The sequence below is a fragment of the Hypanus sabinus genome, chromosome 3 (genome assembly GCF_030144855.1).
Source record: "Hypanus sabinus isolate sHypSab1 chromosome 3, sHypSab1.hap1, whole genome shotgun sequence".
Taxonomy (NCBI): domain Eukaryota; kingdom Metazoa; phylum Chordata; class Chondrichthyes; order Myliobatiformes; family Dasyatidae; genus Hypanus; species Hypanus sabinus.
In genome coordinates, this window is record NC_082708.1 from 73,449,470 (window position 1) to 73,468,482 (window position 19,013).

General features: G+C 42.6%; 1 protein-coding gene across 11 annotated transcripts in view; it reads right to left on the bottom strand.

Annotated features, from left to right (window-relative positions):
• Positions 1 to 19,013, bottom strand: part of khk (ketohexokinase) — a 111,885-nt gene that overhangs the window by 86,558 nt on the left and 6,314 nt on the right. For 3 of the 11 annotated variants that reach the window (XM_059964669.1, XM_059964667.1, XM_059964678.1), the window contains exons 3-6: positions 18,759 to 18,920; positions 8,454 to 8,552; positions 7,661 to 7,777; positions 158 to 289 (exon numbers count right to left, since the gene is read on the bottom strand). In XM_059964669.1, the coding sequence (XP_059820652.1) occupies positions 158 to 289; positions 7,661 to 7,777; positions 8,454 to 8,552; positions 18,759 to 18,920 (510 nt within the window). Of the gene's footprint in view, positions 1 to 157; positions 290 to 7,660; positions 7,778 to 8,453; positions 8,553 to 8,864; positions 9,015 to 10,099; positions 12,641 to 18,758; positions 18,921 to 19,013 lie in introns of those variants that run through there. The other 8 variants (XM_059964670.1, XM_059964675.1, XM_059964673.1 and 5 more) reach the window with 7 other exon arrangements.

Here is a 19,013-nt window from a genome sequence, read left to right on the forward strand (position 1 = left end):
AACCAGAGAATTTATATTTGCCAGAGAACTCAGACAAGAATCTTGCAAAATATGACTCTGAATATGTGACAAGAATCTGTCAATACCCTGCAATGAGTTGAACCTTTCCTTCATTTTGCTTCCAAGCTTGGTTGGCTTCTCAGGTACGCATACAAACCTGTTTGTGTGAAGGATGGTACGTGAGCCATTGTTTATGTTGCTGATGACAATGGAGGCTGGGAGGGATGATTCTGCGTGAACAATCACATTCACATCAATTCCATATCGTTTGAGGTCATCACAAATAAAGCTGCGAGATATTTATAGAGGAAAGATTTTAGAAAATAACTGTAGGGAATAGGTCAACATTGGTAGGCCAACTATCAACTTGAAATGAGAATTGCCTCCTGAAAGATCGAGTGGTTTGAAAATTAGCCAATGACATAAATGTGCTTTACAAAATTTACAAGCTGCCTTATCCAACCACAATTATTACAGTGAAAACATGAACCAGTATAAGAAATGATAAAAAATTTAATTCTTGTTATCATTCCTTTGTAAATTTCAAAACAAAACTGTTATTTTATTTCTGTATTAATATTAAATATGATACAATATATTATTAATCAGAACTATATGCCATTTAACACACATGAACTCCATAAAATATTGTATTAGATATTTACATTGTTCAGCGCATTGAATTCTAGCCCCTGCTAAACTTCAGGATACATTTAAAATAAATGAAGTGCATGGGTTCATTAAGGAAGGCCAATACATTTAGTAAAAGCAAAATGTGTTTAATAAAGTTGAATAATATTTTAAGCAACAATGCATTATAAATTAGATGGAGTACTGTCTCAGAGATCAATGCTGTGCCTATATTTGTTGACATAGATAAATGTATTAGACTTGAGTGCATAGAATACAGTTCAACATCTGACGTAGAAGAGGTTTACCAGAAATGTTCAACTATGACTGCTGTGAGGGAAAACATGAGTTTTCAGAAGCTATCTCTAATAAAATCAACATCAGAAGCAAGGTCTTCTGTGGTGAACAGGGTGGTGCAGAGCAGGGAGAAGATTTGTGAGGGGCACCATTGGAAAGGCTAGGCAAGAAAAGCTTGAGTTGTCCCTTCTGGAGTGTTAACTCCTGTTGTAGGAAATCTTATGATCTCAAAAGGTGTGATAGGCGTACCACTCCTGTCTTCTAAATATCTATTTAGCCAGACAGAAAGGCACTGTCCATCACCCATCCCTCACCTGTATGATCCCCATCCTCTACTTAGTGTAAGTTTGCTGCCTCCATCCTGACACAAAAGTCAAGCCTCCAAAGGTAGGATAATGGAAAGGTTACTTCGTATCCCTGATAGTTACCACTTAGGCTAAAAGGTGAAGAATGGAATACTGGACACATGATGAGGAGGGAGCCCCATGTGTGTTCAGTGCGTTAAAAGACTGAAAAATAATTCCTTTATGGGCAGTGGGGCCTCAGAGGCCCAAGCCACTTCTTGGCTGAAGGATAAGAAAGATATACCAGGAAAAATAAAGTTTCACCGTGATTACAAGATTTTTATTCTTTTGATTTACAGTGATTCTCATTACCATCTCAGCAATTGGAAAAAATATGAAGATATTTTGGGCACAGCTTCCACAGGGAGCTAACTCCAGGAATGAACACTTGTGATCCAGGATCTGTTGACTGCCTAGTCTGGAGCTTGAAAAGGCAGGGCAGTCTGGGTGTCAGTAGCTCCACCATATTCTACCTTTTCCTCAAGGAGTCACACTCACCATCAGCAAGGGTGCACCAGAAGCTGTGCACTTAGTCCCCTGATTTACTCAATTTATACCTATGATTGTGTGGCTCCAATGCCATATTTAAGTTCACTGATGACACCACTGTTGTTGGCTGAATCAGTGTGGTGACGAACCAACAAACAGGAGGCAGAGTGAAAATCTGGTTGAGTGGTGCCACGACAATAACCTCTCAGTCAATGTTAGCAAAACCAGAGGAGTCCTTGAATCAGTCTTCACTAGCAGATGAGGTGCAGAGTGTCAGTAAATTCCTTCGCATTATCACATCAGAGGAACGGTCCTGGGGCCAGCATGGAAGCACCATCACAAAGAAGTCACCTCTACCTTCTTAGGTATTTTTGGCTGATAGACCGCAATCACATAAGGAAGACTGCCACACAGTGCAGGAGCATTAAAACCCTATGTATAAAGTTATGAAATAGAAAAGGCATTTGGGTATGTAACGTTTAGGAAAAAATGTATGATTTACTTAATTCAAAAGTATTCTCATATAGAGCAAATAAAACAATTGTGCAGAAATAAATCACACTGGTGTGGTAGCTGCTGGAATGGCTACATACCCTGCTGTGCCTCACCTGGAAAGTTTTCTAGTTGTCATGTGAGCACATTTGTGTTAAACTGTGACTGTGATTAGGCATTGAGTAACATTCCCCTAAAACATTACAATCCCACTTCAATAAATCACGTGATTGTGAAACTATTAGACATGTCATAGCTGCACTTTTATTCTGCTGATGATTGTATATGATTCTCCATTCTGATGTTGATTATTATCCTGTGATTCTCATCTCCTGGTTATCCTACGCTTAATGTATTTATCATGTCCCCTTCTGAGGGAGGGTGCCTATGAGAAGAAAAAAAAGGAGGTTGCAAGGTAAAATGAAACAATTATTCCTTGTTGGAGACACAAGAGACTACAGATGCTGAAATCTGAGCAACCAACAAGATACTGGAGGAACTCAGTGGGTGAGGCAGATGAAGGGATTTGACATAAATCGATGACAGTTCATTTTCCCCCATAAATGCGGCCTGTCCTACTGTTCCTCGTGTTGATCTGTTCCATGTTATCCCTCTCAAGGGGTGTTGTACCCCCACCTCCTCCTTAATACAGAAGATTAAATGTTTAAGCAAAAGATCTCTAGTTAAAAGAAATGACTTGTGCCAGAACGTTTGTCACAACATGAGCAGATCCAGTAGTAAGCCAAGGAAAACAGTGTTTTTACCACTTAGTGTCCAACAGATGCCCCATTCTCTACCTGAGAGGGCTGAAAATGAACCGCAGTTAGTGACAGGAGGGTGGAGGTATATCTAATTACCCAATAATGATGGACATTGTTTGCTTGAGGTATTAGATCCACAAAATATCTTGCAACCTATTGATGACTGTTAGGATCATCCTGGGGTTATGAAATTACAGACAGCATCACTACGGATTACTGAAATGAGAACCATTCATCAGGAAATAAAACCTGTACACAACTTGACTTCCAAATGATACTCTGTGGCTAATGAACAGACACCTGTAATGAATGTTCAAAACTGTTCTGCTACTTGGGATGTGCTACCACTGTAAATTCGCAATGTACCAAACTATATAATGTTAAATTTGATAATTACAGCAATTGAAACTGTAGTTAATCATTTATCTTGGTTTGAATTATAAAATTCTGTGCCAGCAGAGCGATATTCTCCTGGATGGTGTGTCTCTGCGTCTATCTCCTTCAATATTTCTGGGTTATATTTCCTGTGTGGCCCAGAGTCAGTCAGTCACAATGACTACCTGATCAATATGTCATTATGGACGTTACTCTTTGTTGCAGTGCTAACCAGCACTCCAAAGTGATTAATATTTTGATCGATGATTATATTTGATTCAAGGTCAGAGATCTTCTTTGAACCCGGGCCATAGTGCTATTTTGTTGCTTATCCAGCTACTTACAGGATTTGTTGCTGCTGGAGTTGTAGCAAAAACTGGCGGACTTGTGGATGGTGAGGAAGGTTGTCAAAGGACATAGATCAGTTGGAAATTTGGGCGGAGAAATGGCAGATGGACTTTTATCCTGAAAAGTGTGAATCATGCATTTTGGAGAGTGCTTGCTTCATTGTCCGGGCCACTGAGTATAAGAGTTGGCAAGTCATGTTGCAGCTGAACAAATCTTTGGAGAGTGTGCAAGAGTGGTTCAGCAGGATTGTGCCTAGATTGAAATATATTAACTATAAAGGTCAGATTGCCTTTTCTGGAGCATTGGAGACTGAGAGATAACTTGATAGTTGTATATAAATTTAAATGCAGATAGAGACAAGGTACATAGACTCTTTTTCCTCAGGGTGAAGATGTCAAATACTAGAGGGCATGGTTTAAAATGAGGGGAAATATTTAAAGGAGACTTGTGAAGCCATCTTTGTTTTTTTTTTACACACAGAGTGTAAGGGCTGGAATGTGGGAGAGGTGGTAAGATTAGATACGATAACAAAAGTTAAGGGATATTTATACAGATAGATGAGTAGACAGGGAATAAAGGATGTGCAAACAGATAGTCTTAGATTGGCTTAATGGTCAGCTCAGATATTCTGAGGTGAAACCCCTTTTACAATGTTTTCTGTTGCTTCATAAGTTGATGCTGAGTTTTAATACTCAAATTTACTCAGTGTTTACACGGACTGTTCAGAAATCTGATGACAGAGTGCAAGAACCTGTCTTGAATTGTTCAGTATGACTCTTCAGGCTCCTATACCTGGTCTTTGATGGTAGTAACAAGACAGCATGTCCCAGATGGTAAGTAAACTGCTCTACTCTTTCTGCACTCATGACTGTGGGACTAAGCTCAACTTAGTCGTCATCTAAAAATTTGCAGATGATGCTACTATAGTTGATAAAATCTCTGATGGCATCAAGGAGACTTACAGAAGCTAAGACAGATCAGTTGGTTAAGTGCAGTTGCAACAACAATCTCCCACTCAATGCCAGAAAGGTCAAGGAATTTGTGTATGGTCTTCAGGAAGGGGAAGTTGGGAAACATACACCAGTCTCATTGAGGGGTGAGCAGTGGAAAGTTTCTGGGTGTCAAAATTTCAGAGGTTCTGCCTTGGGCCGAATTCAGTGATGCAGTCATGAAGAAGGCATGCCAGTTGCTATACTTCATTAGGAGTTTGAAGACATTCTGTACATTACCAAAGACTCTTGCAAATGTCTAGAGCATTCTGACAGTGTGCATTACAGTTATGGAGGAGCCTGTGTGCAGGATCACAGAAGAATACAGAGCTTCATCATGTCCTCACCATCGAAGACATGCCTCAAGAAGATGCCATCCGTTATTAAGGAACCTTACCAACTGGGACACGCTCTCTTCTTGCTACTAGTATCAGGGAGGAGGTACAGGAGCTTGAAGACCCACACTCAACGATCCAGGACAGCTTCCTGCCCTGTTATCAGATTTCTGAATGGTCCATGAACCTGAGAGCACTACCTCATTATTCCCTTTCTTTTGCACTGCTTACTGATAATCTGCTGTGTTTTGTGTCTGCACTGTACTGCGGCCACAACAGCTTTCTCATCACGTAAGGCAGTGATAATAAACCCGAGTCTAACTTTATAGACATTTCAATTATGTTACACAGACCTGAAGTCAGATTAGTAGATTCACAGATATCCTTCTCAGCTTTGTCATAGTTTGTACATGCAACAGATACTTCTGTCTAGTCGTATCCTGTTAATAATTATCATGACTGTAACTCTTCTCTCTCATTTCTCTTATTATCTGGGAACATAAGTAATTTATTGCGGGGTTTGTTAGATTCAAATCCTTCTAGGCTATCTACAACTTCCATCTCATATATGCCAGTCATTAATTTACACAGTCTGTTTTTCATTATACTGTATCCCCATGCAAATACTTCAGGACATAAATCATTCAGAGTATCTGCTAACTTATGGATTGTAAACAGGGTGAATATCAGTAACAATTATGCCTCAAAGAGTTCTTTTACTGCTGAGGCATTGAAGGAATTCTGTACGGATATGGTCTGAGCCTGCAGCTTTGCATTTCCTCTGGGACTCAGCTTTCCCCCTAATCTTGTTACATTTTTGCCATGTCTCTGCAGTAATCCCTCCAAACCTCACATTTTCCTTTGGGAATTTTGCAACTAATCTTCCTCTCTATTTGATTGTTTATTGGTCCCACATATGGGCACACTTGTTTAGTCTGAGCATCTGTTATAGGATGTTCCCTTATATTTTGTTCAGGACAACTCCTTAAAATATGTTTATCTTTCAGCCTTTGGAATCCACAACTATACAGCACTTATTGAAAATACTGAATTTAATAATTCTCTGTGCACTCTTTTCATTTTCAAAATGTGGCTGAATTATTTATGTACCAGGTTTAAATGATATTTCCATTATATCTGGCTTACAAAAATGATGCTGAACAATAAAAATTGCATGTTAAATTGATTTTATTCTGGACCTTTCCCATGTTATCCAGGAAGAAATCTACTGTGTTTGAGTAAGGGTGATGGGAATGAAATAATGTGACAATATTCCTTGATCTGTTCTAGTTTTTGCTCCTGACGTGTAGTTGCTTTACCATTTGCTACTGTCTCAGGTACTAATGTCAGAAACAGAATTTACTCTCTATCATTCCACTCAAATGAGGCACAAGGGTTCATGATTAATAAGGCTTGTGCCTAGAAGCCATTGCCATCTACATCATTCCATGTGACGAACAAGGGCCACAGGACAAGTCCAACTGTGTACATTCTCTAACCTACATCCTCTCTTAAAACACCTTTAAACTAACTTGTGTTCACCCCTTCTCAATTCTGATGAACGGCCTTCAACATGAACCATTAACTGTTTCTCTGTCTATGGATATTGAGAGGTCATTTCAGAATCTGTTTTATTATCACCAACATGTGGTAAAACTTGTATAGCACAGCTATTGCAAAACAACATAAAATCATAAGTTACAAGAAGTTACACGCTGACTTTGGTTCTTTGCGGGAATAGGACCCGCTCTTGGGGTCTCATGACAGGCCGTTATTCGATATACCAAGGATGCGGCCTATAAGACTAGCACGCCTTCAGGGTTCTGGGACTTTGTGACTCTGGAGGCAGGCGGACTCACGGTCGGTGCCTCTGCAGGAAATCAGTGTGTCATGGGTGATGGAAGATTGAAAGCAGTGAGCTGGCTGCTGGCTGTGTGCCCAGAGTCCCAAGTTCTTTGGGCACAGAGATCAGAAGAAGCAACACAATGGGCTTTTAACACAGTAAATCAGCGTGTTGTTTCTTGTGTCTCCCTTCTCACTGTGAAATGCAGACATTTCTTTTCCCCTTAGTAGGGAGAGAGAGCCTGTGGTATGTCGAATTACTGGGTGAACAAGTAGTCTTTGGGGTACTGCTAGTCTGTGTCTTTATAGATGCTTTGCTGCATGTTTGAGTGCTGGGTGGGGGGGGGCAATGCTTTTTTTGCTGGTGGGGGGAGGGGGATCTTTGCTTTGCTGCTGCTTGCATGTGGGAGGGGGAGCTGGGGGGGCTTTAGGGTTCTAACGTTTAACTGTCATTCATTCCTTGGGGAACTCCTCTGTTTTCGTGGATGGTTGCAAAGAAAAATAATTTCAGGATGTATATTGTATACATCTCTCTGACATTGAAACTGTTGAAATATATAAAATAAATAATGCAAAAAGAGAACAGAGTAGTGAGGCACTTAAAGCATTTTTCCTTTTATTTTAAACGGTCAACACCTGAAAATTTCTGATTTTCAACGGGAGTGTTGAAGTACCATTAAGCATAAAGAACAATATTAGAAATGTCGCAATGATATCTATAGAAAAATTATGTGGTGAAAATAATTAATACAACTTACTCAGAAACTCTCCCAGGTGCAAGAGAGCCCATGAATCCACAGGGAGCACCAAGTATTGAGAGAACTGTGCATGAATTGGAGGCGTTACCCCCGCGCTGCCATCTCTGAGATATACATCTAAATAAATAAATCCAATTGAGAACTTGATTTGGTTCAATAATTTCAAAAATCTATTTTTTTTCCCAAATGTTACTTTTGTTGACTTGTAGCGTATGAGGCTTGAGACTCACTACAGAATCTGGAGAAGAAATTCTAAGCTGATGTTCCATTGCAGAGTTACGGGAGTGCTGCTGTGTCACAGGTGTTATCTTTTAATAAGATATTAAATCAAGACTCCACCTGCTTTAAAAGAATGCTCACTGCCTTTTGTAAAACCATTAAGGACATTTTCCCAATATTTGTTCTTCAAACATTACTAAAAAACAGATAACTGGTCATTAACAGGCGGTTATTTATGGAATCTAACTACACTTAAGTGATTGCTATGTTTCTTAACATCAAAAGTACTTCATCGCTTCAGGCTATCTTGAAGTGATGAAAGGTACTATTTAAATACACTTACTCTGGTATGCTGACATACTGGATAAGGAACAATAATTCTCTATCTGTGACTGAAAGAGGTAAGTTGGTAAAAGAACAACTTGCCTGACTTCATGAATCTTTATGACTTTCTTCAGTCACCAAAGAAAATGTCAAAAACTTAAGAATTAATTTTAAAAACTCCATTAAAATTATTAATGACTGAGAAAAGAACTGTAATCATGTTTAACCCTTTTAAAAAAGTACTATTTACCGTGTATCAGTATCTTCGACTGGAAACTTGTTAACCACGTTAATAATATCCAAGCAGACTAACCCAATGCAGAGGATTTGCTTCTCGTTGGCTGCCATTCTGTAACAAGACACATTGAGTAAATATTGAATGGATCTTTGGAATAAAAACTGTAAACACTGGAAATCCAAAATTAAAGCTGAGAATGCATAGCATTTTAAACATGATTTAAAATAATAAGGCAATAGTCCATTTGCAACCCCATATTTTCAGTGCTTTCTATTGGAATGTGCAAAAGCTTCTTGTGTTTTAATCTTGTATATAAAAAAATAATTAACATAAACGAAGCCACTTTTAGGAGAGAAAGTTCAATTTTATATTTTTCATCTGCAAGTAAAGGAACAATTAAAGCGAGTCACAAAAGCTGCTCACTTGCTTCAGAAATCTTTTTCTTTCTTTCTTTTTTCTTTTTCAATCTTTTTATTGAATTTCATATATATAAAGAGAAACATAACATAATATAAATAGGTTATAAATGCATTAGATTTAAAGTTAAATTTATAATAGGATAACAATATCTTATTAAATATCAACCAAAAAAACTTATAATAAACAATCAAACCTATTTTGATTGAACATGAAAAAGAATAAAAATAGTCATCAAAAGAAAAAAAAAGTAAAAATGCACGAAGAAATGTATATTAAAAAAAACCTAAACTAACATGGGCAATAATACCAGTTTATATGAGTATGATAGTGTCAAAAACTCCAGAACTCCATACCAGAACAAGAATAAAAAGAGAAAAGGTCTGGAAGAGGCCAAATTAATTCATATGAAAGTGTCGAATGAACGGTCCCCAAGTTTCTTCAAATTTAATTGATGAATCGAAAATAGTACTTCTAATTTTTTCTAAACTCAGACAAGAGATAGTTTGAGAAAAACCACTGAAATGTGGTAGGAGGGTTTACTTCTTTCCATTTTTGTAATATAGACCTTCTGGCCATTAATGTTACAAAGGCGATCATTCGTCTAATTGAAGGGGAAAGTCGACTACCATCCTCATTTGGTATACCAAAAATTGCAGTAATAAAATGAGGTTGTAAATCAATATTCCAAATTGAGGAAAGGGTAGCAAATATGTCCTTCCAATAGTTATATAAAGTGGGACATGACCAAAACATGTGGGTCAATGAGGCCACATCTGAATGACATCTGTCACGTTGAGGGTTAATATGAGAATAGAATCGAGCAAGCTTAACTTTAGACATATGAGCTCTATGTACGACCTTAAATTGTATTAAAGCATGTTTAGCACATATAGAAGAATTAACCATTTGTAAAATTTTTTCCCATTTTTCTGTTGATATATTATATTGAAGTTCTTTTTCCCACTCTTGTTTAATTCTACCTGATATTTCTGGTTGTATCTTCATAATCCTATTATAAATAAAAGCCACTAATCCTTTCTGACAAGGATTCAGGGTAAAAATCATGTCTGAAAAGTCTATCAAAGTTGAATTGGGAAAGGATGGTAAAACTTTATATAAAAAATTTCTAATTTGTAAATATCTAAAAAAATTAGATTTAGGTAAATTAAATTTGTTGGAAAGTTGGTCAAAAGACATCAAACTACCTTCAAAAAAGAGATCACGAAAACATATTATACCTTTCCTTTTCCATATGCTAAAAGCTTGATCTGTTAAAGAAGGTTTAAAAAAGAAGTTAAGTAAGATAGGGCTATCAAGAACAAAGTTTTTCAGAGTAAAAAACTTACGAAACTGAAACCAAACTTGCTTCAGAAATCATGCACAATTCTTCCACTGGCCCTTCCCTTTGAACAATGACAGGTTTGTTAAACATTGACCATGAACTCAGTGTCTTCCATGTGGCATTCCTTCCTCAAGAATGTCTGCCTCACTGTCCCAGAAGCTCATTTACATAATCAGCCACCTCAAAGCATCAATCATATTATTGGGATTTTTAATGATATAACAGCAAAAAAAAAAACTGGATATATTTAGTACACCAGACAGCATCCATGGAAAGAGAAGCAGGGTTATGGCTTCAAGTTGAAGACTATTCATCAGAAAGGAGGAAAGTCAATCTAATCACACACTGCATTCTCATCTCTTTCCATACCTGCTTTTGTCCTCTGCACACACAATAGACTTACCAATCAAAACCCGGTTTAATATTACCGACATATGTCATGAAATTTGTAAACTTAGCGACAGCAGTACAATGCAATACATGATAAGTACAGGGAAAGCAATCAATTACAGTAAGTATATATATATGTATATTAAGTAGTTAAATAAAAATAGTGCAAAAGCAGAGATAAAAGTGTTCATGGATTCAACGTCCAATTAAAGATCCAATGGCAGAGGGGAAGAGCCTGTTCCTGTGCCTTCAGGGTTTTGTATCTCCTTCCTGATGGTTAACAGTGAGAACAGAGCATGTCCTGGGTGATGGGGGTCCTTAATGATGGATGCTGCCTTTCTGAGGCACCGCTCCTTGAAGATGTCTTCAACATACAGCGATGTATGGCGGCTAGTACCCAAGGTAGAGCTAATTTACAACTCTCACTGACTTCTTTTGAATCCCCCCCCCTCATACCAGACAACGATGCAGCCTGTCAGAACGCTCCCCACAATACATCTGTAGAAGTTTTCAACTGAACAAAGTGTACAGTTGTTTTGTAAATAATAATTAAACTGAGACTTGGCTATTGGGATTAAGCAGAGAACAACGGATGTAAATCACTCCCTCAGCCTTAACCAGAAGCAAACGCTAAAGTCTTACAATGTTTTGTGGCTCTTGAGAATTTGACCTCTCACCCATTCCTTTTGCGATCAATGCAACAAGGTCATCCGTATGTAATGATTGCCTTGATAATACTGAGGTTTTCTACTCCCTTTCCAAAAAAGTAACTGTGAACTGATAATTACTTACCACATGGTATCCAAATTATCAAGTGTATTGCAGAACTAATCCAATAAAGAAAATCAGACGTTTGATCACTATTTGGTATTGAATTAAGTAATTTAAACCTAAGCTCCAGTCAAATAATTATAATTAAAAACTACCCTTCTTGCCTTAAGGGAGAAATTAATATATTCATTCCCAATTCAGAGGTTACCAACAATTATTGTTGAACATTTGGCATGCAGTTCATATTCTTGAACTGAGTTAGTGGGACTGAGAGCTATCAAATTGAAAAGTGGAGCAATAACCCCTTCACAGCGTGCAACTTACACCCTTGTGCGTGAGGCTACAATTATGAGTGGTCACATGATTTTAATAGATGAAAAAGCATACAAACAATTCAATGGAATGATCAAATAAATGACTGAAATTAGATATATAACAACTGGATTGCTAAGTGTACAAAGAATCTGCAACCTATCATTGACAAATAAGTTGTTTGATGTGTAACATGAACGAGTATAGATCTGCACAGTGATGGACAGGCCAGCTGGCCCAGCATGTTGTGCTGATTCTGATGTCGGTTTACCTTAAATGTCCTGCTCCTGCATATCATCCATATCCTTCCATCCCCTTCATAGTCACGTGTCTATCTAAGAGCCTCAAACTAAAGCAAAATGCCTATTATTGCTAACTCTGGGCGGGAGGAGGGATTTGGGGGTCCATGTGCCAGATCTGTTTTTGTTGGTTTTTGATAAACAGGGAGGAGGGATTTGGGGGTTGTTATACCTGTTCTGTTTTTGTTAGTTTTTGATAAATGGGGAGGAGGGATTTGGGGGTTGTTATACCTGTTCTGTTTTTGTTAGTTTTTGATAAACAGGGAGGAGGGATTTGGGGGTTGTTATACCTGTTCTGTTTTTGTTAGTTTTTGATAAATGGGGAGGAGGGATTTAGGGGTTGTTATACCTGTTCTGTTTTTGTTAGTTTTTGATAAACAGGGAGGAGGGATTTGGGGGTTGTTATACCTGTTCTGTTTTTGTTAGTTTTTGATAAACAGGGAGGAGGGATTTGGGGGTTGTTATACCTGTTCTGTTTTTGTTAGTTTTTGATAAATGGGGAAGAGGGATTTGGGGGTTGTTATACCTGTTCTGTTTTTGTTAGTTTTTGATAAATGGGGAGGAGGGATTTGGGGGTTGTTATACCTGTTCTGTTTTTGTTAGTTTTTGATAAACGGGGAAGAGGGATTTGGGGGTTGTTATACCTGTTCTGTTTTTGTTTGTTTTTGATAAACAGGGAAGAGGGATTTGGGGGTTGTTATACCTGTTCTGTTTTTGTTTGTTTTTGATAAACAGGGAAGAGGGATTTGGGGGTTGTTATACCTGTTCCGTTATTGTTTGTTTTTGATAAACAGGGAAGAGGGATTTGGGGGTTGTTATACCTGTTCCATTTTTGTTTGTTTTTGATAAACGGGGAGGAGGGATTTGGGGGGTTGATGATTGTGCTGCTTTTCTTTTCTTTCTTGGTTTCACAGCCACGCAGAGAACTGCTGATTTTCAGAGATGTATACTTTGACAGTAAAACGAACCTTTGAACCATGGCCCTGGGACAGAGTAAACTGAGCAGCAGGAATAACCGTGGCCCTGGGAGAGAGTGAGGACAGGAATAACCATGGCACTGGGAGAGAGTGAGGAGAATTGCAGGAATAACCATGGCCCTGGAGAGAGTGAGGACAGGAATAACCGTGGCCCTGGAGAGAATGAGGACAGGAATAACCGTGGCCCTGGAGAGAGGGAGGACAGGAATAACCGTGGCCCTGGAGAGAGTGAGGACAGGAATAACCGTGGCCCTGAGAGAGAGTGAGGACAGGAATAACAGGGGCCCTGGGAGAGTGAGGACAGGAATAACCGTGGCCCTGGGAGAGTGAGGACAGGAATAACAGGGGCCCTGGGAGAGTGAGGACAGGAATAACAGGGGCCCTGGGAGAGTGAGGACAGGAATAACAGGGGCCCTGGGAGAGTGAGGACAGGAATAACAGGGGCCCTGGGAGAGTGAGGACAGGAATAACCGTGGCCCTGGGAGAGTGAGGACAGGAATAACAGGGGCCCTGGGAGAGTGAGGACAGGAATAACCATGGCCCTGGAGAGAGTGAGGACAGGAATAACCATGGCCCTGAGAGAGTGAGGACAGGAATAACCGTGGCCCTGAGAGAGTGAGGACAGGAATAACCGTGGCCCTGAGAGAGAGTGAGGACAGGAATAACAGGGGCCCTGGGAGAGTGAGGACAGGAATAACCGTGGCCCTGGGAGAGTGAGGACAGGAATAACAGGGGCCCTGGGAGAGTGAGGACAGGAATAACCGTGGCCCAGAGAGAGAGAGTGAGGACAGGAATAACCATGGCCCTGAGAGAGAGTGAGGACAGGAATAACCGTGGCCCTGAGAGAGAGTGAGGACAGGAATAACCGTGGCCCTGGAGACAGTGAGGACAGGAATAACCGTGGCCCTGGAGACAGTGAGGACAGGAATAACGGTGGCCCTGGGAGAGAGTGAGGACAGGAATAAACGTGGCCCTGGGAGAGAGTGAGGACAGGAATAACCATGGCCCTGGAGAGAATGAGGACGGGAATAACCGTGGCCCTGGAGAGAGTGAGGACAGGAATAACCGTGGCCCTGGAGGGAGTGAGGACAGGAATAACCGTGGCCCTGGAGGGAGTGAGGACAGGAATAACCGTGGCCCTGAGAGAGTGAGGACAGGAATAACCGTGGCCCTGGGAGAGAGTGAGGACAGGAATAACAGTGTCCCTGAGAGAGAGTGAAGACAGGAATAACCGTGGCCTGAAGAGAGTGAGGACAGGAATAACCATGGCCCTGAGAGAGTGAGGACAGGAATAACCGTGGCCCTGAGAGAGAGTGAGGACAGGAATAACCATGGCCCTGGAGAGAGTGAGGACAGGAATAACCATGGCCCTGGAGAGAATGAGGACGGGAATAACCGTGGCCCTGGAGAGAGTGAGGACAGGAATAACCGTGGCCCTGAGAGAGTGAGGACAGGAATAACCGTGGCCCTGGAGAGAGTGAGGACAGGAATAACCGTGGCCCTGAGAGAGTGAGGACAGAAATAACCGTGGCCCTGAGAAAGAGTGCGGACAGGAATAACCATGGCCCTGAGAGAGAGTGAGGACAGGAATAACCGTGGCCCTGAGAGAGAGTGAGGACAGGAATAACCGTGGCCCTGAGAGAGAGTGAGGACAGGAATAACCGTGGCCCTGAGAGAGTGAGGACAGAAATAACAGTGGCCCTGAGAAAGAGTGAGGACAGGAATAACCGTGGCCCTGAGAGAGAGTGAGGACAGAAATAACCGTGGCCCTGAGAGAGAGTGAGGACAGGAATAACCGTGGCCCTGGAGAGAGTGAGGACAGGAATAACCGTGGGCCTGAGAGAGTAAGGACAGGAATAACCGTGGCCCTGAGAGAGTGAGGACAGGAATAACCGTGGCCCTGGAGACAGTGAGGACAGGAATAACCATGGCCCTGGAGAGAGTGAGGACAGGAATAACCGTGGCCCTGGAGAGAGTGAGGACAGGAATAACCGTGCCCCTGGAGGGAGTGAGGACAGGAATAACCGTGCCCCTGAGAGAGAGTGAGGACAGGAATAACCGTGGCCCTGAGAGAGAGTGAGGACAGGAATAACCGTGGCCCTGAGAGACAGTGAGGACAGGAATAACCATGGCCTTGAGAGAGAGTGGGGTCAGGAATAACCGTGGCCCTGGAGAGAGTGAGGACAGGAATAACCGTGGCCCTGGAGAGAGTGAGGACAGGAATAACCGTGGCCCTGGAGAGAGTGAGGACAGGAATAACCGTGGCCCTGGAGGGAGTGAGGACAGGAATAACCGTGGCCCTGAGAGAGAGTGAGGACAGGAATAACCGTGGCCCTGAGAGAGTGAGGACAGGAATAACCGTGGCCCTGAGAAAGAGTGAGGACAGGAATAACCGTGGCCCTGAGAGAGAGTGAGGACAGGAATAACCATGGCCCTGAGAGAGAGTGAGGACAGGAATAACCGTGGCCCTGGAGAGAGTGAGGACAGGAATAACCGTGGCCCTGAGAGAGTGAGGACAGGAATAACCGTGGCCCTGAGAGAGTGAGGACAGGAATAACCGTGGCCCTGAGAGAGAGTGCGGACAGGAATAACCGTGGCCTTGAGAGAGAGTGCGGACAGGAATAACCATGGACCTGGAGACAGTGAGGACAGGAATAACCGTGGCCCTGGAGAGAGTGAGGACAGGAATAACCGTTGCCCTGAGAGAGTGAGGACAGGAATAACCGTGGCCCTGAGAGAGAGTGCGGACAGGAATAACCGTGGCCCTGAGAGAGAGTGCGGACAGGAATAACCATGGCCCTGAGAGAGAGTGCGGACAGGAATAACCATGGCCCTGGAGACAGTGAGGACAGGAATAACCATGGCCCTGGAGAGAGTGAGGACAGGAATAACCGTGGCCCTGAGAGAGAGTGAGGACAGGAATAACCGTGGCCCTGGAGACAGTGAGGACAGGAATAACCGTGGCCCTGAGAGAGAGTGAGGACAGGAATAACCGTGGCCCTGAGAGAGAGTGAGGACAGGAATAACCGTGGCCCTGAGAGAGAGTGAGGACAGGAATAACCATGGCCCTGAGAGAGAGTGAGGACAGGATTAACCGTGGCCCTGAGAGAGAGTGAGGACAGGAATAACCATGGCCCTGAGAGAGAGTGAGGACAGGAATAACCATGGCCTTGAGAGAGAGTGGGGTCAGGAATAACCGTGGCCCTGGAGAGAGTGAGGACAGGAATAACCGTGGCCCTGGAGAGAGTGAGGACAGGAATAACTGTGGCCCTGGAGGGAGTGAGGACAGGAATAACCGTGGCCCTGGAGGGAGTGAGGACAGGAATAACCGTGGCCTTGGAGAGAGTGAGGACAGGAATAACCGTGGCCCTGAGAGAGAGTGAGGACAGGAATAACCGTGGCCCTGGAGAGAGTGAGGACAGGAATAACCATGGCCCTGAGAGAGAGTGAGGACAGGAATAACCGTGGCCCTGGAGAGAGTGAGGACAGGAATAACCGTGGCCCTGAGAGAGAGAGTGAGGATAGGAATAACCATGGCCCTGGAGAGAGTGAGGACAGGAATAACCATGGCCCTGAGAGAGAGTGAGGACAGGAATAACCGTGGCCCTGAGAGAGAGTGAGGACAGGAATAACCGTGGCCCTGAGAGAGTGAGGACAGGAATAACCGTGGCCCTGAGAGAGAGTGCGGACAGGAATAACCATGGCCCTGAGAGAGAGTGCGGACAGGAATAACCATGGCCCTGGAGACAGTGAGGACAGGAATAACCATGGCCCTGGAGAGAGTGAGGACAGGAATAACCGTGGCCCTGAGAGAGAGTGAGGACAGGAATAACCGTGGCCCTGAGAGAGAGTGCGGACAGGAATAACCATGGCCCTGAGAGAGAGTGCGGACAGGAATAACCATGGCCCTGAGAGAGAGTGCGGACAGGAATAACCATGGCCCTGAGAGAGAGTGCGGACAGGAATAACCATGGCCCTGGAGACAGTGAGGACAGGAATAACCATGGCCCTGGAGAGAGTGAGGACAGGAATAACCGTGGCCCTGAGAGAGAGTGAGGACAGGAATAACCGTGGCCCTGGAGAGAGTGAGGACAGGAATAACCGTGGCCCTGAGAGAGTGAGGACAGGAATAACCGTGGCCCTGAGAGCGAGTGCGGACAGGAATAACTGTGGCCCTGGGAGAGAGTGAGGAGAGCAGCAGGAATGATTGTTTCTCTGAGAAATCTAGCTATGGATCTCTGGATAATGCTTTGGAGATGACCGCACTTGCCCTATGATTTCTCCCATACGGTCTCTGTGGCCTCCTGTGAAGTCTTTGACCCCAGTGTTCCATAACCATACCATTCAAGTTGAGCAGCTTATGGTATGATGACGGGAAGCTGGAATTAGTGCAGACAGTTCTCCTCTACATTGGTGAGACCTGTGATAAACTAGGGGACTGCTTTGTCAAGCACCTCCACTCCATCCATCCGAAGTGGAACTTCCTGGTGGCCAAACATTTTAATTCCAATTCCCATGCCAACATGTCAGTCCACAGCCTCCTCTTGTGCAAAGATGAGGCCACCCTCAGGTGGAGGAGCAACACAGTACATCCTGTCTGGGTAGCCTCCAACCAGATGACATGAATATAGATTTCTCCTTCCAGTAAAAAATATTTTCCCTCCCCCTCCCCTTTTCTTCTATTCCCCCCTCTGACCTTTTGCCTATTCTCACCTGCCTATTACTCACCCTGCCCCCCCACCTCCTTCCCTTTCTACTATCGTCCACTCTCCTCTCCTATTAGATTCCGTCTTCCGCTGCCCTTTACTTTTCCTACCCACTTAGCTTAACCTATCTTATCACCTTTTAGCTAGCCTCTTTCCCCTTCACCACCTTTTCATTCTGGCACCTTCCCCCCTTACAGTTCAGTCCTGAAGAAGGGTCTTGGCCCGAAATATTGACTGTTCATTCATTCCCATACATGCTGTCTGACCCGCTGAGTTCCTCCAGCATTTTGTGTGTGTTAAAAAGTTCTGACTGCAGAAATGGAGTCAGAGGTGCAAGGAATATTCAGTATGAAGTATACAACTGGGCATTTTAATAGCTAGTTTCAGAGGAAGCATCCTTAGGGAAAGATACATCTTCTGCACGACCAGTGACCATGGTTTCTCAGACCCAGAGGCTGGAGTGCAGACAGTGGCCACTCCACTGTTCCTGATGGCATCATGGCAACAGTGCATTTCCAACACGAACAAAAATCTGCATTAAATTTTCTCACAAGGTGCGAGGGGCTCAGAGATTGACAGCCCCTGTCCCTGCTTAAGCCATCCTGACACTTTTGTTTCAACAATGTGTTGTCAAATTTCTAGGCCTTAATACAATTTTTTTGTTCTGTCAAAATAATAAGATTTCTAGCAATTTATTGTTGTTCACATGGTTTTCAGAATAACACCGTGAATGAACAATTATAATATAGTTGTACAAAAAACAAGCTATTATTTACTGAGACTAAAATTTTATTTTCTTTCCCATTTATTACATTAATTTCTGAGAGATTAGATTTTGATTATTCATTTTGATTCAAAATTAGTGATGAAAAATAAAATGCTCTATATAAATGGATTGTGCACCGCACCATTCCTCCACTTTCCCATTTTGATTCTCTGCAAATTAAAAAGGCAGGAAGTGAAGGTGCAGAGGGACTCGCCAACAACGATACCCATTAAACATGAATCAGCAGTCATTAACCGAGAACAAGGAGGGCAAGCCAAAAGAAATACTGACATTCAGACTGCAGAGACACTGGCCAGCTCTGACACTCACTCACCTCTCCTCCTCCTCCTCCTCCTCAGTGCGGCTGAACTCGGCAAAGAAGCGGGATCGTGGACGACGTGTCTCCCGCTGAACTCGCTTCCTAACTCCAGCATATCGCCATCTAGCGGTGAGAGGCCTATACTTCGGGTGAAAAGTCCCCACTTTCAAAGTGGAGCTTTAAAGATCAGAATCAGGTTTATTACTGTCACCGCCATAATCGTGAAATTTATTAATCTTATGGCAGCAGTACAGTGCAATACATTGAATT